Source organism: Onychomys torridus, chromosome 3 (assembly GCF_903995425.1).
Source record: "Onychomys torridus chromosome 3, mOncTor1.1, whole genome shotgun sequence".
NCBI lineage: Eukaryota > Metazoa > Chordata > Mammalia > Rodentia > Cricetidae > Onychomys > Onychomys torridus.
Window position 1 is genome coordinate 156,396,777 of NC_050445.1, and position 24,084 is coordinate 156,420,860.

The 24,084-nt window shown below is 36.9% G+C and overlaps 2 protein-coding genes across 4 annotated transcripts in view; one reads left to right on the top strand and one right to left on the bottom strand.

Annotated features, from left to right (window-relative positions):
• Positions 1–86: 86 nt before the first annotated feature.
• On the top strand, positions 87–5,391 carry Etfrf1 (electron transfer flavoprotein regulatory factor 1). 2 transcript variants are annotated; one of them, XM_036182745.1, is made up of 3 exons: positions 87–214; positions 4,544–4,631; positions 4,712–5,391. In XM_036182745.1, the coding sequence occupies exons 2-3, from the start codon at positions 4,581–4,583 to the stop codon at positions 4,925–4,927; spliced, it is 267 nt and encodes an 88-aa protein (XP_036038638.1). In that variant the 5' UTR covers positions 87–214; positions 4,544–4,580; the 3' UTR covers positions 4,928–5,391. The 2 variants fall into 2 exon arrangements, with proteins under 2 accessions (XP_036038638.1, XP_036038639.1); XM_036182746.1 differs by having other exon boundaries at positions 87–206.
• Positions 5,392–9,454: 4,063 nt separating this feature from the next.
• Positions 9,455–24,084, bottom strand: part of Kras (KRAS proto-oncogene, GTPase) — a 32,201-nt gene continuing 17,571 nt past the window's right edge. Inside the window, exons 4-6 of one of the 2 annotated variants that reach the window (XM_036181707.1) lie at positions 22,261–22,420; positions 10,081–10,193; positions 9,455–9,775 (exon numbers count right to left, since the gene is read on the bottom strand). In XM_036181707.1, the coding sequence (XP_036037600.1) occupies positions 9,748–9,775; positions 10,081–10,193; positions 22,261–22,420 (301 nt within the window). In that variant the 3' untranslated portion in view covers positions 9,455–9,747. Of the gene's footprint in view, positions 10,194–22,260; positions 22,421–24,084 lie in introns of both variants that reach the window. The other variant, XM_036181708.1, reaches the window with a different exon arrangement.

The following is a 24,084-nucleotide window of genomic DNA, read 5'->3' on the forward strand; positions in this document are numbered from 1 at the left end:
GCCACCAAAGAAAGTTACTTCAAGCCCCGCTCACTTCTGCCTGGAGTCCCGCCCCCACCCCCCGCAGAGCTCTCAGCCCCGCCTACTTCCGGCAGGCGCCCCGCCTCTCCAAGGGCGAAGCTGTCAGAGCGTTTACGACCCTGATGCCGCAAAGCGCTGGAGTGCAGCTGTCTGAGCGACTTGTTTTCCGGATCCCGGGGCTGCAGGTGGTGAAGTATGCTTTAGGAGAGGGCGGCTCGTGGGAGGGGAGCTCTTTGTTCTCACACTGTATCCCAGGCTGACCTGGAACTCGCGGGCATCCTCCTGCCTCCTCCTCAAAGCTGGCCTCACAGCCAGCCCGGCTCTGTAAAGGGGTTTCTCCCTCGCTTCTGTGCGCCGGGGCAAGCCATTCCCCGGGAATCTGGGGAAGAAATGGCTCCAGCCCGCGACTGGGTGAAGCCGTCGGCTCTGAGCAGGTCCCTAGGATGTCACTTGGCCGTTTAGGCAACTCCACACAAGAGTTGAAAGCGACTTGAATTAATTCCCGGACAAACTATTCCGGTGAAGACAGCTAAGGTCCAGCAAGCCCTTATTGTCTCAACGTCAACGACTCAGTTGTACTGTTGTGGCAGTCTTCAGAATTTGAGCCCCTCCCCATATGAAGAAATGGCACCTTACACCAACAGGAAAGGACAAGGAACCGAGTCAGTTCTTTGTCCCAACCTCAGCTTAAGACCGGCCTAACCTAGTAAACACAAGATGACTAAATTTAATTCCAATTTAATGTTCTATCCCTTACACACTCACTGACTAAATAATGTTCTATTCAGAAGTCGTACTGACAGCTAGTTTTTGTGAGTTAAAGTTGTTGGTTGCTTAACAGTTATGACCTTACTTACTGCCCTCCGAACCTTGGTAACCAGCTTAAAAAATCCACTGCATACAAGTTCAAACTTAGCTTACTATAGCTGTTGAGTAGGGAAGTTAGCTTTTGTTTTGAATTGTTCAGTAAAGCTACCACTATTGTTTCGTGATACCTCAGTCCTAACTAGAATAATTATCTTAAAATGGTGACTTAGGAGGGAAGGCCTTACTCAAAACCATTATCAACCTCTCCCCTAAGGAAGAGGGAAATGAACAGTGGAGATGTATTAGAGTCCAGGCAGCAAGACCATCCATGTTTAGAAACCCTTAGGCTGTAAGTGGGTTTCCTTGGGCTTCATTGTCCTCTAGTCCATGTCCAGGCTTAGTAAATGGTAGGAAGGCTGCTTTCCAGTCTCTATCTTCCCACAGTTGTACTTCTAAATGTATAGATCCACCTCCTTTCATGTCCTTTGTGCCATCTACCAAGGCACATGCCTGCTCCCTCTCGGATTGCACAGCCTCTGGGAAATCTGTTGGGATAGCTGTTCCAGTGCAGTTTGAAGAAATACTGGTTAAGCCCAGTCTACCAGACACACCCTAGGAACTATTTAATAATACACTGCCTTTCCTTCTCCATTTCCTGTCACTTGACCTCATGGGGCAATATAACACCATTAGGCATCAAGTCCTTTTCCTAGAAAATAATAATGTCCTACTAAAATAATCCCTTCATTCCAGACAATCTTAATTCCTTTGCCCAAAGTTTCTAGGGAAAAAGGGGGTAGGAGACTGCAATTCCTTGCCCACTACACATATCCAAGCTCTCAGTATAGTGGGTAACTTCTAGCCATGTACTCATCCAGCTTTGATAACTTCCAAGACTTCATGCAGACAGTATTTGTTTCCTAGTTTGGAAATCAAAGGAAACTGTTTTTTTCCTTGCAGCAAAAATAAACTCAAAGTTCCCCAAAATCTGGGGTAGAGAGACAGCTTGGTGGTTACGAGCACTGGCTGCTCTTCCAGAGGACCCAGGTTCAATTCCCAGCACCCACATAGCATCTTACAACTCTCTGTAGCTCTAGTTCCAGGGGATCTGACACCCTCACACAGGCAGAAGAGACTCCAATGCACACAAAGTAAAAATAAATGTTAATAAAATAAAATTTAAAAAATCATCCCAATGCCAGTGGTGGCTCACGCCTTTAATCCCAGGACTCCAGAGAAAGAGCCAGGCGGATCTCTGTGAGTTCGAGGCCAGCCTAGTCTACAGAGCGAGATCCAGGATAGGCACCAAAGCTACACAGAGAAACCCTGTCTTGAAAACAAAACAAAACAAAATTCCCCCAAATCAACTGTATTACAAATTAACATTAAAAGAACCAGATTAACCCACTTTGACCATGCTAGCTACATTTTTTTGCTAGGTGAATTTTTTTTATTATTAGCACCTGCAGGGAAAACTACTGGAAAGGACAGCTAAGCCAGGGTTCAAGCTTTCACAAATTACAAATGTCAATTAAAGGAGGCTGTGCTTTTTGCTGACATTAAACGGGCTATAATTTGCTGTCAAATTTTTATCTATATAAATTTAATTTTAAGCCACATAGTTTTAACAGTCATTCTTCAACAAAGATTATACCCCACCCGCCCCTGCAAAATTGTTAAAAACACTCCAGTTGTTAATTTTGTGGGTTAAGCACACTGGCTTCAGTGCCTTCCAGAATTCCCTAAATCTTCAGGAAAACAATAAAATTTAAAGAGGGGAGAGATGAACGCAGCAGTAAGACTTTCGAAGCTGGAGAGCGCGGGTGACTATGACTCAGCACCCCAGAAAACTTAAGTGGACACCATAATTCTTAAAGGGGCACAGGTAGAATTAATTCGGGTCTGTACAACTCAGCACTATTATTAGTATTTCTTTAAGACAGTATCCCTATGTAACTTCAATCATAGCTCTCCTTAAACTTGGGATCGTCCCCTGCCTCAACCTCCACCTAGCTCAGCACAATTATCGTTTGAATATGATGCTATAATTTCAAGAATCTCCCATCTTCTGCTAGTTAGTTGTAAAATAAATTTAATTAACCTTAAAAAAAGAAACTACTTTGAATTTTTTGTTTTTGTTTTTCCTGAATAATTCAGTCCAAAGGTCGTTAGGTAGCACTAAGCAAAGTTGCAGCCAGAGAAGGGCTGGTAAGTGGGTGCCTTAAGAATTCAAAAGGAAGCAGGTCTCAGGAAAGAGTGGTTTGTACACAAGAGGACACTGGGTGGAAAGGGTGGAGGCACGACAGCTACATGGTGAGCCTTCCAGGAACAAGGAGGGGAAAGGGGAAGAGAACGTGCCAGATGGTGACAGTAGGGGAAAGTTATGATCCAAAAAAGTGAATTTATTGAGGATAATGGGAACCAGCTTGTTCACTGTTGTGGACACAAGTTTTAGAATTATTGACAGGAAGCTAAAATGAAAATAAATCCTGTAATGTGGGAATGAAGTGCTACTGGATTATATAAAGATCAACATAAAAACCACACACATGCATATAGCACTTGGATCTACAGGTGCACACCTTTATTCAGTATTTAAGAGGCCCAAGCTGTCCCCATTGTAGTGAGATTTTAGAACAGCATTTCTCAACCTGTGGGTCACAACCCTTTTGGAGTCAAACTACCCTCTCACACGGGGTGCCTAAAGCCATTTGCATATTAGACATTTACATTGTGATTCATAACAACAAAATTAGTTATGAAGTAGGGACAAAATTTTATGGTTGAGTATCACCATAACATGAACTGTATTAAAGGGTTGCAGCATTAGGAAGGTTGAGAACCACTGTTCTAGTACATCTTGCTTTCTAAAATACCCCATCTATGTGGTGGTTTATAAATCCATTTGCTACTACATGAACTAGGTTCCTGGGAAGAAATAATTTTACAGTGGAGAATACTGGCAAGCACTTTAATAAGCCGGAACAGAACACAATGGAATTGTGCCTAGCTGATAAAGATGCAATGTAAGGGGTTAGAAATAGGAATATAATTTAGGCTTGGTCTGAGGCCTTTCCCAAGCTCCTCTCCTTGGCAGCTTGAGCTACCTAAGCATAAGAAGCATGGTTAACACCATAACACCATGGGTCAACACCATGGTTTACCCTCTGTTCATTATTGTGCATTCTGGTTAGGTGCCAACCTCTTTGATCTCCCACCCAGTTCTTTTAGTCTTTAACTTTCCTTTGTAAACATCTTTCTAGATTTAGACTTAGTGTCTTCCACATGATGAAGTCTAGCCTTGAGAGTGGTATAGACAGCTTTCCTTTTGGTAAGGAAACAGGCTTGGAAAAGTTAAGAGTGCCTAGATTATAAGAGCTCTCAGCACAAATCACCATTCTGGGGGTAGAGGGCTCAGTGGGTAAAACTGCAAAGCAAGGTCTATGTAAAGACTGCGGTCTGTAATCCCAGTGTGCCTACAGGGAGGCAGAGGCAGGAGTCCCTGAACACGGGCCAGCAAATGAGAACATCTCAAATAAGGTTGATGGAAAGGACTGACACCTGTCTGTGGTCAGGGCCTGGGCATGCATACTGTGCAAGTGCACACTTACACATAGAGATGAAAAACAAGCTTACCATTTCCCCAACGTGTAAGATTGGTGATTAAGATTACATAGCAGTTATCTGAAGAAAAAAAAATCTTCCTTTTCTTTAGGTATGTTATGTCTAAAAGTGGATTAATTCCATATTAAATGAAAATGGCCAATTCTTTACGAGGAGAAGTACTGGCTCTTTACAAAAATGTAAGTAACTATGCTGCCAACTTTACAAATATGTTATTATATGACATGGATTGCTTAGAATAGCATCTTTCTTTTTAAAGCTGCTGTATCTTGGACGGGACTATCCAAAAGGAGCAGACTATTTTAAAAGGCGTTTGAAGAATGTTTTCCTTAAAAACAAGGATGTGAAGGACCCAGAGAAGATCAAAGAGCTTATTGCACGAGGAGAATTTGTAATGAAGGAGCTAGAGGCCTTATACTTCCTTAGGAAATACAGAGCTATGAAGCAACGTTACTATTCAGATACCAACAACTAACCAATTGTTGCCACCAACACCTGACTAACAATCAGTGCCTGCTGTTTACGTGTACCAACTATTATAAAATAATTCAATTTACAATGGCAAGATACATGTTTAAAAAACCAGGGTAGCCCTACTGTATTAAAATGTGTTTCAACCTCACTGATACTGAGACCTTTACTCATAATCCTTTATGCTAAATTTTATTATTAATTATATAGTAACTTTAGCACATTTCATGAGAATACAATTTTGAATTTTCTAACATGTAATAATAGCCAATTATTCTTAGTCTACTCCATTTACTGAGACTGTCATTAGCAAATAGTGTCTGACAGGTTTATTATCCTTTAGCTTGTGAGCATCTGGTCTTTCCCCCCATTTAGTATACAAAGTGCATATTCAAGGCTCTCTACAAACACCTCCTCAAAATGATTTGAATGCAGTTATCAAAATAAAACATATGAAGGTGACTTTGATCTTGGCATGCTCTGCAGATGACTGGCATTATGTAGCCATTACTTCTATTATTCTTTGTGCTGCTAGCTCCTCTTATGCCCCAGATCACCTGTCCTGCTTAGGCTAGCTTTCATGAGGAGTAGTAATGTTCCTGTTTCCACCATCAAAGCAGGCATATTTTTGTCTGCCTGAACAGAGGTAATGTGAAGTGGACCTAGCCCAGACAGGACCACAAGTTTAACAAACACTTTTATGTAATATTCTTAGCAACTTTACAAATAAAAAACTTTCCAACTTAAAGCTGCAAAAAGTGTCCGCTTAAGAATTCCCTATCAGCTACCTAGCAGATGTTCCAAATTTCCATCAAGAAACACCCATAGGCAGGCCTGGGGTGTAGTTCAGCATGGAGTGCTTGCCTAACAAACATGAGGCTCTGGATTTGAGCCTCAACCACAATTAAAAATAAGTAATTACACACTTCATAGTCACCATAACTATTTTTATTACATTACAATGATTAGGAGCAGTACGGTTCATGACAAAAATATTACAAATTTCAGATCACTTCACAGCACATACTCCTATAAACATTTAAAAGTTAATTTTAATTAAAAGAGTGGTCATTTTTAAATTTAATGTTTGATATGACCAACATTCCCTAGGTCAGCACAACCAAAGGATGGAAAACAACTGGATCACACTGCATATGCCCCACACACAAAGAAAAAAAAAAAAAAGGAAGGAAGGAAAAAGAAAAGGAAAGAAAGAAAAGGAAAGCACAATGTACAAAATGTGCATGTTTCAGTTTACACTATACAAAAATAGTTCAAATACATTCCAGGTAAACATGTTACATTAGGAAATAGCACTAGTAAGAAATTGGCACTCAAATAAAAATGTGGAAGTGTTTTCAATATGAAGACATGAGACAGTGGAACTGAGGACCTGGAGATAAATCAGCACATAGCCCACTTAGCTGGTTGGGGGTGGGTGGGTCTGAAACTTGCATTTCTGCAGAGAATTTTATTTTTCCCAAATTAATCTAAAATGCCTACCACCATCCCAAATAGGCACTTCAAACTATTAAACTAAACCACAAACCTGAATCTAATTAATAGCTATTCTTTGAAAACTAATGTACTTCTTTAGAAATAATTTTCATGTTTTGACAGAATTTTACAGCTACTGGGTGTATCTGTTCAATTTTTCAGTGTGGAATTCATGCTACCCAGTATTACACAGAAGTTATTAAATATAAATTCACCTTTAAAGTAACTCTTGGGTCTTAAAAAATGATTACACAATTATCAAGAAGTCACTACTTTTTAACAAATGGAGTTTAAATTTTTATTGCCTACAAAAACCCCTCCTAAATATATACGACTGTTTGGGGAAAAATAATGGAAAAATCAGTGGAATACAAAATGAGATGAATCTGTGCAAACTGTAACTTTTGACATGCCTCACAGAACTTGTATGTATGTTAGACAAAATTGTGCAATGGTGGCAAAGGTCTTAATAATCTATAAAAGTTAGGATCTAAATTCTTATGCAGTGTGACTCAGTCAATAGAGCCTAGAATTCCTCATTGAAAATATTTACTCAAATTGTATTTGTCTGCTATATTCTTCCCACAAACATGTTCATGCCTATGACTGATTTAGCACTGGTTTTCAATTTCAAAAGGACTTAAGGCTATATAGTAACTAGACAGCATTTATGTTTGTTTCTAGGACTTTTTCCCTTAAAAAAAAAATCTCTACAAAACCTTTTTGTTTACAAAGGCTAACCATTCAAAATTTACATAATGGTAATTACCATTACTTCAACACATTGCCCAGAAACATTAAAAATTCAACTGTCTTCAGTAAATATCTGATTATGCACTGCAGCTCCTAAAGTACCCCTGGTCCTTGTATAGTATTACTAATTGTGTTAAGACTTAATATTCTGGTGGTGGTGGTGGTGGTGGTGGTGGTGGTGCACACCTTTAATCCTAGCACTCAGGATGCAGAGGCAGGCTGATCTCTGTCCAGCCTGGTCTACAAAGCAAGTTCCACGGGGCTACACAGAGAAGCCCTGTCTTGGACGCCACCCCCTCCCCAAAGACTTAATATTCACCAAAAGAATGTTCTATGAACATTTATAGAACATTCAGAACATTTCAGAAATCATACTGATTTTGTTTCTTTTATTGCAAATAAACTCAGGTTCCTGCTTATTTGTACCCAAATAAAGCTATTTTAGAAGTCAATATTTAATTTTTATAAGTTTTTTTTTAAATTATTTACTTAAGGAGATAACTAGATTAGGGAATTTCTATTTCTTTAGAAAAATGAAATAATTACATAAAGTAGCTCAATTAAAGAGTTGCCTTGGAATCACAACAAACAATTCTTGCTTAATTGAGAGAAAAATATAAGAGATCAAACTCCTCTGTAAAACTAAAACCATGTATCCTATTATTTCTAGGTCATGTGCCATATACCTTACTAAAGTATTACAGCCCACACTACATACCCCTGGCCAAGGATTATGTCCCTTCTCTGGAGATATGACATCACATCCCCACTACCTTGTGTGTGCCTAGCATAAGACAAGCACGAATAAATGCTGAGTAAATAAATTCTGACTTTAAAAATGAACTTTATGAATGAAACTTAAAGTGTTTTTCACTGTTAGACTGTATTTATTAAAACAATGGACTCTATCAACCAGAATGATACCTAGATGAAGATTAAGCTCTCCTTCCACAGTGTTCTGTCTGTTCACACTAAATTTGAAAATTCCTACCTAGCCATGAGTGGACTGGGCTGCAGACATGAAGTCCAAAGGATCAAGATTAAATTTCTGTAGTGTCCACCTGAAAACCAGCTATTAGTTCAAATCCCACTATGGTTTCTATTGGATTATTTTAAGCCCTGGGAAAGAAAGTCAGCTTTGATGCACCTTCCCTTAGTGGGCAACTTTCATGTAGTTGTTCACTACAGAAATAAAATTTGAAGTATTAAAAGGGGCATATGTTGGAGGGGAGTCCTGAAATTGGAGACTGGATCCTGAAATATAAACTTTACCTCTTGCACAATTTTGCATAAGACTGGCAGTGAAGATGATAATTCATGTAAAAAAGTTACAGATTGTGCTGCGTTTGACAACTCGGTGTATCAATATGTAAACGGACTATAAATTACACAGCTGTGAAGAGTCTTTGAGATGATTTAATATTAAGTAGACAGTGATATACCTAAAATCAGACTTCCAAAAGACAGATATCCAGTCCTCATAGTCCAGTGGATTTTAATTATTTGAAGGAGTGTTTTAAGTGCATTAAAGGGATTGTTTTTTGCTGTTAACTTATCTATTCTTAAAGCATTAGATATTTCTAAATACATATCAAATTTGGGAAGTACTTAGCAATGTTTGTTCAGAGTTGAGAGACTAGTCAACCATGCATTTTCAAACTTTCATACTTCATTTTTTAAAGATTTACTCTCCTTGTAGCCTTCTACCCCCAAATCTCAACCTTTGAAGCTAACACTGAAATTTATTTTTAAATTGTATTATTATTATTATTATAAACAAAAGAAACACTCCTGATTTGTCAGCAGGACTGCTACAGGAAGAGAATGAATTGCACTGAGCTGTCCAAACTCTCCTTGTCCCCATTTTGACCAACACTGAATGTGGCAGGCAGCACTATAAACCCAGTACCGCTCATCACAGGTCCACGGAAAACCAGCCTTGCAACTTTGATCTCAACACCCGCTAAGCTGTAATGGTCTCAAATTATCTTCAACTTCTCAACCAAAATCAAAACTACTTTTAAGGACTAAAGCTCAAAAAAGACTTAAAAGTTAGGCTAAGAAAGAATACTCTGACACTGGGGGATTATACTAATTCTTATGAGAACTTTTTATATATGTTAAAATTGTTTGAATTACTACAAAAATTTAGTAGCATGTAAATATAGCCCAAATGGTTACTATTTCTTACTGGGTCTGCCTTACCAGGAAAAGCTATTAGGAATCTTACAGTAATTTAGCTAACATAGAATGGACTTTTATTCAATAGTTTCCATTGCTCTTTTTTTTTTTTTTCCATTTTTCCCCTTTTCTAGAAAAAATATACTATTTGGGAGAGTAACCATGACTAATACCAGTGGAAAGCAAGAGAAAGCCTTTGTGAACAGTCTAACTACACTATGAAGGATGATAAACTCTTGGACATGCTAGAAGTGAATCAAAGGGAAGCCCATAAATCTGTGATCCCCCAGTCTTTGTAGAACCAATCATAAGGTTTCAGATGAAGCTGTAATTACTAATTAATTCATTCAGTGACTAGATGAAACACAGAGCAGGGATGGTTCAAAAGCTTCATTACTCCGGTTCACACCAACGCTCACAGCTGGTAAGAGAATTAGCAAGGAATCAACTGCATGCACCAAAACCCCAAGACATAGTCTCAGGTCTTCAGTCTCTTCCACAGGCATTGCTAGTTTAAGTCCAAAACCCAGGGAATACTGGCACTTAGAGAAGAGGTTTCCACTGTCATTTTAAAATAAGCATTTAAGGTAAAAGCTAACAGTTTGCACGAACAGAAAAAAAAAAATTAGGTAAAGCTAAAACAAATGCTAATAATTTAGTGTAATATACAAAAATTACCACTTTTACTTAAGTATGCCTTAAGAAAAAAGTACAAATTGTATTTACATAATTATACACTTTGTCTTTGACTTCTTTTTCTTCTTTTTACCATCTTTGCTCATCTTTTCTTTATGTTTTCGAATTTCTCGGACTAATGTATAGAAGGCATCATCAACACCCTGAAATATATAAAAAGGAATTAAAATGTTAATGCATATGATGGTCTGAGGTGCCCCAATGATAGATTTTCATTGTTGATGGAAATATTAATACTAACAAAGAGTAAGTCCAGTTTATGTTGATGTTCTGGCAGCTGAATGGGCCAGAATGTTAGGATTAAGTATCTCTTCATGGATACTCTGACATCTTTAAAAATGTAAATGATTATTTAAAAATTTTGTAATATTTAAAACAACGTATTATGTATGAGTGTTTTGTCTGCATGTATATCTATCTGTACATCGTATGAGTACAGTGCTCAACAGAGGCCAGAAAAAGGCATCAGATCCCCAGGGACAGAAGTTACTGACAGTTGTTAGCTGCTGGGTGGGTGCTGGGTGGCTAAGTCCTACGGAAGAACAGCCAGTGCTCTAACCACTTAGCCATTTCTCCAGCCCTAGTATTCTACAGAAATAGAAACTCCTAATTTTCACAACACGAAATAATAGTAAGTGGCACAGAACATTACATACACTTAACAAACGACTTATTTTTTCCCAAAAGGACTGATTTTCTACTAATTTTTTCCGATTAGCCAACTAGTCACTCAATTCCCAATGCCTGCAGCTCTGTATGGTAGGTGTGCCTTTGTATATACAACTTAATTGTCCCAAGTTTCTGGACTTTAGACAGGAAGCCATGGGACTCTAAGAACTGCTGCCTTGAAAGATGTAATGCTCCAACTCTGGCAATGAGCAAAGTTGTCTGAGAGGCAGTGTACTTTACCACACTGAAAAAGATTCTCTGTTTAAGTTACTGTTCAGCCATTCAAAACTTATCATATAAATGCTCATCTTCAAAGAACATTCAATACTAGTCATTAAGGCATACATCTATGTGTCATTAAAGCAAAACATGTAAATCAGTTGTGACTAAAACTGATTAAGTCAGATTAATTTTCCAACCTCCTAGACTTTGGCATGAAAAGTACATTCTAAAAGTAGGAGAACCGACTTTAGACCTTCAATATGCAAGTTCACATTGGAGTCAGTCCTTGCCTTATCTGTGTTAAAAGCAAAAGTGAAGCTGAAGAAAAAGTGGCCATGCTTTATTTTATCCGTTCATCCTAGAAGGAACTACAGAAAGAAATTTTAACCTAATAATGCTTCCAAACCTAGACAATAGAGGGAGTCTTGAGAACAAATACCCAACATATTTAAGCCACTTGAATACTTTCAAGTTACAGTTAACTTATATTGACAACTACTCTCTAACTCAGGAAAGTATGACCAGTACAGTCCAAAGGTAGAGTGGCAATACAGCTTGCTCACATTTCACAGATAGAAACAGGATAAGTCAGTATCGTCTATCTGAATACAAGTGAATAAATATATATTGCCCAAAATCCCCAATCTGCACTCACTGGTGCTTTTCACCTCCTAAAAACCATTACTGATACAACACAAGCAACACAGTCAAAGCTTAATTAGACTGTGAGATCCATTCAGACGGATACTTCCTTCCATGCTATCCTTAACACACAGTGAGAAACCCTTCCAATGACATAATAAATAAAAGTACCTATAACTCACTGGCACTTCATGACTTAGGATCACAGCCCCTTGGAATTGGATGGAGTCTTTTTGTCTGCACCTGTGTGCATGTGGGAGGGAGATATGGATGTGGCAGCTGGGGCAGCTGTGCACTCAAGTGGAGGTCAGAGGGGACACTGGGGGTCTTTCCATCACTCTCCACCTTCTTCCCACGAGGCAAAGTGTCCCCATGAGACTGGAGCTGGGCCGTGACCAGCAAACTCCACTGATTACTTTTGGCCCCTGCCCCAGCACTGGAATTACAGGTGTTATTTGACCAGCTTTTTGTGAGTTCTAGGGATCTGAACTCAGGTGCTCATGCTAGTACAACAAGCATGCCTATTCACTGAACCATCTCCCAGCCCGAGATGGAATCTCATCTAACTTTTAGCCTTCATGGAATTCTTCGCTTTGATCACACATTATGTTATCTACTCTATTTCAACTGTTCAAAACTTACATTCATTTATTTTTGTGTTTGCATGCATGGCATGGCACTCATAGAGGTCAGAGGACAACTTGCAAGTTCTCTTCTCCCACTACATGGATCTGAAGGATCAAACTCAGGTCCTCAGGCTTGACAGCCATCTTATTAACCCTCAAACTATTTTCATAATGGAGAAAAACCAATAATACTAAAACAATGATGCAGAAAAATAAAATCCTGAGAGGGACAGCTGTTAAGAACTCTTTAAAGTGGAATAAATTACAAGCATTGAGAAGACAAAGAAGACAGCATTTAATAGCATTTACCCTCTTCTCAGCTTCTGACAGTCTGTTAGCCTCTAAGCTGCATTAATTCTAACTAGGTGACTTCAAGGTTAGAAATATCATGGCTAATGCACACAGGACAGTGGACTCCTTGTTCTTGAGGGAATTAGTTCTCATAAAGTCGCAGCTCATATTCTGGTAATTTTTTTCACTTATTCCTTTTCTAAGACTATGAACAACTAATTTGTATATATCTATCATTATTAAATAAAAATTTAAAATATCTAACTATAAATATCATAAAACTTTAAATATCATAAAACATACCCTTTCTTTATATAGAAAGTGCTATGTGCACTAAAATCACAATGATTCAATTCATAGGGTCAACTATTAACATTCACGCCAGTCAGTGCTACAAACTGCATCTTTTAGACACTTAGAGCAGTGTGTGGTTCTGCCTTTGTTATGAATATAATATTAACTGTACCACATACTATAAATATTGTTCTGTTTTAGATAATCTAAGAGTGAGGCTGTACAAAGGGGGAATAAACTTAAAATCACCACTTAAATCTGCTCATGACAGTTAATTTCAAAGATTAACTTTTCAAATTGCATTTTTAATGTTAAATTGTATCACAATTTTCAAAACTGAAGTATGGTTTTACACAATGGTACAAATTCTAAGAGTTCATAATCCCTTTAGAAATCCATGCAAGTATTTGCTTTGTTCCTAAATTTACATCTCTTAGTAGTCTTAAACACTAATTTTGTTTCATGTTCACAAGGGACATATATATGGCAATAGCCTCCACAAAAGTCAACTCACTGAGTGAAGAATTTGCTGAGCTGGACAAAATACAATCTGGGTTAGTTCAGACAGAAAAGTCAAAGGGTCCATTTAGTCTTTACTAGGAAGTACCTATGTGCCAAGAATTTCAGTATACAATGGGCGCACAAAAATTAAAATATATGGTCCAGCTCTAGAATTCTATTGTCTAATAAAAGAATAAAACATAAGCTATTTCAATGCAACATAGAAAGCCTATAGTTAAAAATAGTATACTGGAAATACACAAAGCCATAATGCCCAATTTAAGGGTTGAAGAGATTCTTAGAGATTGGGGAGTCACATGTGAGCTGGTTCATCAAACTAGGGATAAGAATACTGGTGATCCAAACAAGGGGCAGGACTGAGGGGTAGGCAGGGATAACATGGTGTCTATGTAGGAACAAAACTGTCAAGATGATATTTTTTCAGATATAAAGTTCCAAAGGCTGGAAAGGAGGGAGAGTGTTAAGGACCATATAAGGCATGTGTAGAGCCCCTGAAGCTGAGATCACTGTATAAAGAAGTGACTAGATTTACCATTAAGAGACTGGTATTCCTGTCAAGCAACATGAACAGCAAATGACAGCAGCTACAAGTAAACAGCACAAAAAAAATCAGAAGGCCTGAACTAAGAAAGAATGTGAAAGAGCAGTATCATAGGAATCTATGGCTGCTTAAATGGTGCAGGACACACAAAGGCACTCAGATCTCACTGGGTAGGAAGTGCTGTTGGCTCCTAGCTACAAAGGACAGGAGGAGAAACAGTTAACTTGTTAGGCCCTTTCCCACCTTGGGCCATATTGTTATTATTACTGCACATTATTTACTCAAAAGTTGCTGGTTATCTTAAAACTTAAATCTGATTTCCCTTAAAAATAAATTAACAGTTTCCAAATGCTTAGCTTACTTAAAACTAATGAAGTCGTTAGAGCTTATTACAAATGCAGATTAGTCTATTGTAGCCATCAAAAGGTGTCAATTATAATTAATAATCACTTGTAAAATAAATGTACTCATAGAAACAAATGACAAGTTTCTTAACTTTTAACACTTCAAAGCAGAACACCATACCTAAGTCATTCTGACTGCTTTGTTACCTTTGAAAGACATCTGCTTTGTACCAAAATGAATATGCTGAACTTACCAGATTACATTATAATGCATTTTTTAATTTTCACACAGCCAGGAGTCTTTTCTTCTTTGCTGATTTTTTTCAATCTGTACTGTCGGATCTCTCTCACCAATGTATAAAAAGCATCCTCCACTCTCTGCATTGTAAAACACAACTTCTTTAAAGTCTGTTTCATTTGGAAGAGTAATTTACTGGGATAGCCATGTGTAAGAAATTTGAATTATGAGCTTTACAGTTGAGAATTTTTTTAAAGCAGACATCAGATTGAATAAAATTGAGGATGCGGCTTTAAAACATGAGCTAGAACCTGGTTTGTTCTCAAAAATAATTTTTTATTGGAATTAAGAGTTTAACATTTTTAGTTAGGAATCAGAGAAGACTGTAAAAAGCCTAACTGTATGTCTCTGTTTCTCAATATAATAATTGAAGTTTGAGGAACTGCCTAGGACAAAGGAAGACAAGTGATCTCCATACACCACTGATGTCACCTTCCACTCAGGTGGGGTGCAGAGTGAGAGGCAGACTAGGGACATGAAACCTTGCTAAAACCAAACCCAAAACCCATGGCCCAACCAAGGTGAGTCCAGACACTGGCACCTCCAGTTTCATCTTCAATTAGATACTTCCTAATCAATTTCTAGGTCCCTACGTCCATCTGAGACTGGTATACAATGGATAGGTAATTGCAGTATTTAAATAAGTTAAATAGGGGCCATTTACCAAAATAAGAAATTCCACAAACTATTTGAAATAAATAAGATAGGAACAAACCATTTGTATCCTTATACAAGTCTCAAACAGCCTGCAGAACACTGCCCAGGCACCACTGTCTAAAGGGGTGTTCTTTTTAATTCTGAGAATGTGCTGTACTTTATGTGCACGAGTGTTTTGACTACATCTGTGTCTGTGCACCTTCTACATACCTGGTGCTTTCAAGGCCAGAATGAATCAGATGACCTAGAACTGGGTAACTATGGCTATGAGCCACTTTATGGAACTGAACCCAGAACTTCTGCAGAACAATAAGTGCTCTTAACTGCTGAGCCATCTCTCTAGGCCCTCTAGTGGAGTTTTCGGATTTAAGGCTGTGGTATAAAGCTAGAACAAGGAGAATCATAAATAGCCTTCAGAGAGAGAAAGGTTTTCAACTTTCTCAAAACACTAAATGAGGCAATAGCCTAAAAGGCACAAAGTACTTATAACAGAAATGCTAATTTCTTCAGAAAAATGCACCACCAGAGTAGAAATTTATCTAAGAGAAATGTCCAGAAACTTCACATACATGTAGTACAAATTCAACCTCAGATGTTATGTCCATTCTTCTTTAAAAAATAAATAAATCTACATATTTAATTTTAAACTTTTTATTTCATTTTAATAATGAATTGCTTACATAGGAAACTGGTATATTCTTTATTTTTCTACAATTGGTAAAAGTCAAAGTTTCCATTGAACCAAATTTGATAAATGTACCTAGCACCTAAGAAGCTAATATACCAAAAACAATTTATAATTTTAAATTCAATCAGGCACTCAGTATTGAGGGCAGTAAGCCAACAACTAAGGATTGATTTTTGCATGTGTAACTCATTTGCTGCCTTCAACAGTTAAGAAAAAGTTACTTCAATTATTTAAGCACATTAAGTTTTACAAATCTCAAGAATGTATTAAGAACCACTTCAGTGAAGGTCAGTAATTTACCTTTAAAATTCATAAAATTGAGTTTCAGTAAACAAGCAGATATTTAAATAATGATTCCATAATTAAAATACATACTTCTGGCTAATACCATGTGCCACCCAGTGAAAAATACTCATTTAAAATGATCTAATAATAAAAATTATTATAGTTCTAGAAAAATCTTTTTTAAAAAGTATTTTCATGTGTGTACAGGTATCTTTGGAGGCCAGAGCTGGAGGTACAGGAGGTTGCTAGCCACCCACGTGGGAGGTAGGAACCAAAGCTGTGTCCCCTCAAAGAGCAGTAAGCACTCTGTTTGTCTGTTTGTTTTTCCGAGACGGGGTTTCTCTGTGTTACAGTCTGGCCTGCCTGTCCTGGAACTCACTCTGCAGACAGGCTGGCCTCTGAGATCCACCTGCCTCTGCCTCCTGAGTGCTGGGATTAAAGGTGTGTGTCACCACTGCCCGCTGTAGAGCATGCTTAATACCTGAGCCATCTCTCCCGCTCTCCAATCCAATCTTATTTTAATGGAGTCAATTTAATCAACTAACTACTTATCCTACAGAGGAAGAAACATTTTCAATTTTTAAAAATCACTAAAGGTGGCATTTAAAATAACATCCCCACTTGTATCTGCATGTACTAGTTTTTAGTAGTTTTACCATTCATTCTCAAGGCAAAAGTTTTACTATTTATTCATTCTTCAAAAAGATCTCAAAAATGTTCATATTATATAAAATAAGTTATTTAAGAGAGGTGACTTGCAAAGCATTTAAAATGTAAAGCAAGACTAGTCAATTTATATTTTCATAAATAATTATTCTCTTTTAACTTGAAAGCCAACAAAAGAAATTCTCCATATACTGATTTATACAGAGACAGAGACAAACCAGGCAAAAGCTCATATTTTCTTAAAATCTTAAAGAATGTAAATCTTTATTCCTTCTTTTTTAAAAAAAAAACTTACAATGTCAATGTAGAGGTCAATGTGCTATGAAGGGAGGAAAAAGAGGGTATTTGTCCTCTAATTTAACAGAAGCAAAATTTGATTTTAACAGTTTAATGTGTCTGCTTTTTTAGTGTGAGCATCCCCATCACCAATACAAGAATATATGATTTTTGTTTCCAGCAATGCAGAGAGAATTGGAAGCCAATAATTAAAGAGACAACTACCCATCACCAGGAATTCAGTATTAGGATCTCAGTGGCCAAGATAATTAATAATACCAAGAAATAGTTACTACAGAAAAACTTTTTCTTAGTTTTATGAATATAAAATTTAAATTAAAAAAAGTTATTTATCACATTTTCCATACTTAGTTATTCCTTCAGAATAAGCTTCAGAGTATACTGACATCAAGAACTTGAAAATAATGTTATTTACCCTCATCCTACCACCAGCACTGTCTCTTATTTCCAAATACTTCATTAGAGTACATGACTATAATGTAGACTACTGATTTTAATATTCTAAACTTTGAAGTAACATTTAAAAATAAGGAAATTACAACTCCTTGTTAAACCCTTAAGGTGCATAGTGGTTTGTCCTTGAGGGTATAACTTATTGCCACATTTGCTCACTTTAAAGGAAAATGAAAGTATCTATGTATAAACAAGAGTATCCAAGTATGTCATTCTCTTTTAAACAGAGAGTTCCAACAATATTTTGAGCTCAAAGCAGACCAGACTATGGAAACACAGCACCCCCTTAGAGACCTGCTAACAAATAAAACATTTTCATTTGCTCTCAGCAAGTATTTTTATCAAGTGTTTTCTTCCCTGTTGAATCTGCACAACACCTTGCAGAATTCTGTCACGGGAATGACATACCTGGAGCACCCACTGTGACTCCACCCAGAAGCAAGCACACTGGCCTTCTGGGGAGGGAATGGAGAAAGCAGATAATAGTTCTCAGTACCAACCTCACCTCCCTGACTTTCCTCCAGAAACCCTGTCAACTATAATCTCAGGACTACTGAAGTATAACCACACAGCAAGTGTTCATTAACTGTCCACTCCTAACTCAAAAGTTCAAAACACTGACCTCACAGGGAAAAGAACAATTACTAGATAAGGTACCTGAGGTTTTAAAATTTGTTTTGCTTTCTTAAACAGTTTTATGATAAGCTTTCTTTCTGAGAGGCTTTCTATCAACTAATTTTATATATCTAGAAATTAACAAAAAATCAAGAAATTAATGACTATTGGGTGACTTTTAAGTTTGGAAACTTTTACATTGCGCAAATCAAGACCACCAAATGTAAAAATGCTAGATTGGCTATTCTGAGACCCCTGTTTGTCATCTATCTGACACCCACTCACTCTGACTTTTGGTTTTAGCAGCCTGGCAAACTCACAGCTAATCTCAAGGTGTTCAGGGTTTCAGTCTCAACAGCCTTTTCTGACATGAAGTCCAAAGGAATCAGAAAATCTGTCAATTAAGTATCTTGATAAATGTGAAGTATCACTCTTTCAATATCAGGGCCACATAATAGCATACCAGCAAATTTAATTTAGCTTTCTTTCCCATTCAGATAAAGACACAAAAATAGCTAAGCACAATGCCACACATCTGTAGTCCCAGGGACTGGAAATGGGGACACATACACAAAATCAATCCATCCATCCATCCATTTATCTACCAATCACCTCTATCTATCTATCTATCTATCTATCTATCTATCTATCTACCTACCTACCTACCTACCTACCTATCTACCATTATATAGTGGTAAGGTAATGTGTATTTTAAAGTTAACAAGTAATGTATTGGTAAAAATATATATTCTGCAACCCTTATCTTAAAAAGCAGTAAAATATTTTTTTCACTAAATACACAAATTTTGCTTTAAAATGGTAAAATCAGGTTGTGACTTTTAGGTCAAGGGTCTTGTGTAACTACTAGAATCTCATCAACTGTAACCTAGAGGTTGAGATTAGCATATTCCAGGCCAAGTACAGGCAGGGTCAACTGTTCTGGTATAAACTGACAAGGAGTATGACATTTTCAAGGCTTCATAGGGAAAATGATGTGTTAAGACACCACATCACTATCTGGGTCCCTGCAAAAATGCTTGCCATGTCATGACTTACATCTTGAGAACTTCTGAATGAACGTTCAGTTCCTATTACCATAAACATATTTTTTTGGTGCTTTTGTTAAGCTCATAAACAAGAACAGGTTGCTAGCAAAATAGAATAAGGACATATAAATTTAATTAAAACAAAAAATAAGCAAAAAGATAGTAACAAAATACTCCCCAAAAAGGAGCTTCAAATTTTCACAAAAACTGGAGATGTCAAATTTATTAAAATGTACACTGTATGTTATAAATTACTAAAATTATTTGGAGTAGCTCTTTAGAATCTTCTAAAACTTTATAAATATCAGTTTCAAGAAATATTAATGACTCTTCAAAGCAAATTAATTTCTAAACAAATCAACAAGTACACTGAAAAGTGAATATCTAAGTTACAGTTTAGCAACGTACTGTTACATAAAAGAGACCAATAGAATAGGGTATAAATACAAAGGCTAAGCACAGCTTAAGAATATCTTGTATATCTTACCTCTATACATGTTAGACGACTCACACTAACTATCTAAGAAGCAAATTTAAGTTAATTTATGTTAAGCAAATTTAAGTTAATTTCTGTACCATATGCCTTTAAACTGACAAAGTAAGCTGGCACATGCCTGTAATCCCAGCACATGGGAGGTAGAGAGGCAAGAGTTCAAGGCCAGCATCTGCTACATAATGAGTTTGAGATTTGCCTGGGCTGTATAACTGTCAACACACTAAAACCACACAAAAATGAACAAAGCAAAAAAATCTTAAAAGGTGTGTAGGTATGTGAAGGGGGGGGGAGGAGAACACACTGTTAAAGCTAAAAGGCTACTTTAAAAGGAAGCAGGCAGCGCTCTAATCAACTATGAACATAGTACACTAAAGCATTTCTGTCACACACAAATAATAAATTCAATGCAGTTATTTTAATCTCGTCTCAAGTGAGAAGTGGAGAGCAACACCAAGATAACCAGGAACCTCTTTTCAACCAGCACTACCAGAAGTGCAAAGAAGTACAGAATCACAGGCTTCAACACAAACCCACTGGATTAAAGTTTGGATTTTGACTTTAATAGGTTAGTTGATTTGTGTGCATATTCAAGTATGAGAGGCTCTTCTACATCTCGGCTTTTCTTTTTTTTTTTTTTTTTTTTTTTTGTGAAATGTCAGCTACAATGATCACTAGTATAAAAGGTATCTTTCTTCTTTTCTATCTTTCTTCATGAGTTTAAACAATGTAAGTAGTAAAATGTTAATGGTAAAGTCTACATAGTAGGTTTTCAGATGTTTTCAATAGAATTCTTACATTTCATATTTGAATCCTTTCAAAAGAAGTGTTTCTAACGTAGAAGAAAGTCACAGATATTATTATAATTTTGTTTTCTGAGCTGCTTTCTGAGGAAAATCCAGGAGACTGGTCAGAGAGGACTAGGAAATAGAACACAGAATCAAACCTCTTCCTGTCTTTAGAACATGGGATGGACATGAATCAAACAACTCCTCTATTGTGAAGCCAAGTGATGAATATCAGATCTCTGTAAAGTCTTAGTCAACTAAGAACACACTGGTACCCAGGAGACACCCATGTGACAGCCAAACTACAGAAATTCATTTTTTAATCCAAATGAAGCCTTCAAACAGAATTCACTGTTTTCTTTCAATATGCACCCTATCTGTACAAACAAGAGGCACATTATGACCTCCTAGGGAAATTTTCTTTGTATTTATCCATCCATCTGCATGTTTGAAATTTGTTTAAATTTTTACATCTCTCTCAAAATTCAGTAACATTTCTAGGATGACTCTTATAGAAATGAAGTGTTCCTCAATTTTTTAAAAACTCATCACAGAAGTTAAACTTTATAAAATCATTTCATGGGGGTTCCCATAAAAGTTCCAAATAAATTTATGAACTATAAGTTGACTAATTACCCAGTACATGAAAAATGTTTTCCATCAAGTCTTTATGAACTCATTTCTAAGACTCTTTTTCCTATATGCTAACTGTTACTGCAAACAAACAAATGATGTAATTATCAACTGAAGTTTAAAAAAATTTTTTTTTTCAGAGCTGAGGACCGAACCCAGGGCCTTGTGCTTGCTAGGCAAGCACTCTACCACTGAGCTAAATCCCCAACCCCTAAAATTATTTTTAAAATGAAAATGATTTTGAAACAAAATTCAGGCTCTGACATATACCTTTGTCAGAATAATATAGTGAATAATTTAAGAATGTCTATTTACTTTCTAAATATTCCCTTATTTTAATAACAACTTTCTCTCTAAAGAAACAGATCTCCAAAAAATTTCTGCCTAAATATAATTCTTCAAATATAACAAAATTTAATCTAGAAACATAAATTCTTTTTTGTTTGTTTTTATCAGTTTGTTTTTTGTCTTGTTTTTTTGAGATAGGGTTTCTCAGTGTAGCCCTGGCTGTCTCCGAACTCACTCTATAGACCAGGCTGGCCTTGAGCTCACAGAGATCCACCTGCCTCTGCTTCCTGAGTGCTGGGATTAAAGGTGTGTGTCACCACACCTAGCTGAAATATGAATTCTTAAAACTGCTTTTAAAATAGGACACTCAAAATTTATTCCACTGTTATTTGTCTTTATCATTTAAGTAGGAATTTTTTTTCCACATTTCTGGAATCCTAAATGTAAAATGTACTCCAAGAAAAATTTTCAATATGAAAAGAAAACAAAATACCAGGCATTGTGGAGCACACCCGTAAGCATACATCTAGAAGACAGAGTCAGCTCCCAGGCTGGGGAACATAGAGAGACCCTATTTCAGTCCTTGCTATAACAAGAAGAAGAGAAAAAAAGCAAGAAAGAGAGAGAAGAAAAACAAAACAAAACAAAAAACCCTCAAAGTAATATCATGGTACCTGGATAAAAAGTGCTGTCTACTCAAGAGAAGACATTTGCCAAATAAACATTATTTTATAGTCTATGTCAGGATAATAGAGAGAAAGACAGGTGAATCACACTAAATGATAAAATACAACAACAGTTACGCTAGCATTCACACCCTCAAGGACTTACATTTACTCTAGTTGTACTTACCTGTCTTGTCTTTGCTGAGGTTTCAATAAATGGAATCCCATAACTTCTTGCTAAGTCCTGAGCCTGTTTTGTGTCTACTGTTCTAGAAGGCAAATCACATTTATTCCCCACTAGGACCATAGGCACATCTTCAGAGTCTTTTACTCTTTTAATTTGTTCTCTGAGGAAAAAAAAATTGAAACAGAAGCATGAGCAACACAAAATATTTCAAACTTCGCCCTCAATTTCTGTCCTACAGAACTTTACTGAAAGTTTTCTTCATATAAATCCCAGTTTCCATCATACCGAATTTTCCTCGCTTCTCTTACTTGTTTCTCCCTCTAAGACAAAAATCTTACATATCTGTTCAAAACTCAAATACTGATACAGTCTCAACTACAACAGAAAGGATTCATTCACATGAGTGTATACAACAATAAGAAACATACTGGAAAGTTCCAAACCAAAAGTGCTACGTTTAAAATTGTCTTCTGCCATCTGTGGGAAAATATTCTGAGAACCCCGAATGAATGCTTCAAAGTGGGGATAACACCAAACCCTTCATACACTATTTCCCCTGTATGAACATATCAATAATATAGTCTGACAATTAAGTATAGAAAGAGACTAATAAAACAAAAATTGTAACAGTATGTAATTGAAGTTATTCAAGGATTAGGCATCATTTATTCCTAGAAATTTCTATTTAGTATTTTCAGACTTTGGTGAGCATGAGTAAAATGTCAAAGAATTAAACTATGGGTAAGGGGGACTACTGTACTACTCAAGAGAGAAAGATAATCATTGGAAAGATTGATTTTAGTTTTAATTTTTAATCATATATACATGTGTGTCTGTGCATAGGTTTGTGCTTGTGAGTTCAGGTGCCAGTGGAGGTCAAGAGTATTGGATTTCTTGGAGCTGTAATGGTCACAAGATGACTGACACTGGGAATTAATTAGGGTTCTCTAAAAAAGCAACACATGTCAGTAACGGGTGGGCCATCTTTCCAGCACTGAATACTTGATCTTTTTAAAAGAATAACTCTAAAGAAACTACGATGTATATTCTTCAAAAGTCCTTTTCATGTGTTGTTGTCAACGTAACATGCAAATAATTCTAAACTTCGAATAACATTGTATTCCATCACAACTTTCTGTGAATGTCTAGAATGCTGCTTGGAAGCACAGTAGAGCTGGTTCCTATCTCCAGGTGGTCGCTACCACAAAGTTCACCTCTGCGCCACTATAGAAAGGCACTTCCCCAATCACCTCATCCTATCACTAGGCCACTTCTCTTAACTAAGATGCTACCGTCTCGGGTGGCATAGCCAGGAAGGGGGAAACTGCTTAATGAACAGTGTAATGACAGTAGTGTGAACCCTCAAGGAAAGATGTAAAAGACATTTCATGGAATGATTAAGTAATCTTATGTACATTGTCAGACTCTTAAAATAAAAAACAAGTAATTGTTCTAATTCTGAACCTCTTGCACACTCTAAATGTATTAAAACACACACACACACACACACACACACACACACACACACACACACACACACACACACACATAGGGCCACTGCTTATCCAACCCATGAAATTCTGTAATAATATATGATTACTTCTAAGATCATTTGAGTGGCACCATCTCAAACCATCTTTCCATGTTTCTGTTTCTGGTTGATATTTTTATGTATCTAAAACATTAAAAGCCTTATTTCCCTAGATGAGTACAAAGGCCCTGGCCTCAGAAGGGCCTGTGTCAGCCAACACTACCACTATCTGCACAAACTGGGACAAGTTATGCACCTGCTGCAAGCTGTAAGAACTGCATTTGTAAAACTAG

Coding starts and splice junctions, on each gene's coding strand:
- Etfrf1 (XM_036182745.1), top strand. CDS start 4,581: ATGAAAATGGCCAATTCTTTACGAGGAGAAGTACTGGCTCTTTACAAA. Junction 4,632..4,711: donor TACTGGCTCTTTACAAAAAT/GTAAGTAACTAT, acceptor TTCTTTTTAAAG/CTGCTGTATCTTGGACGGGA.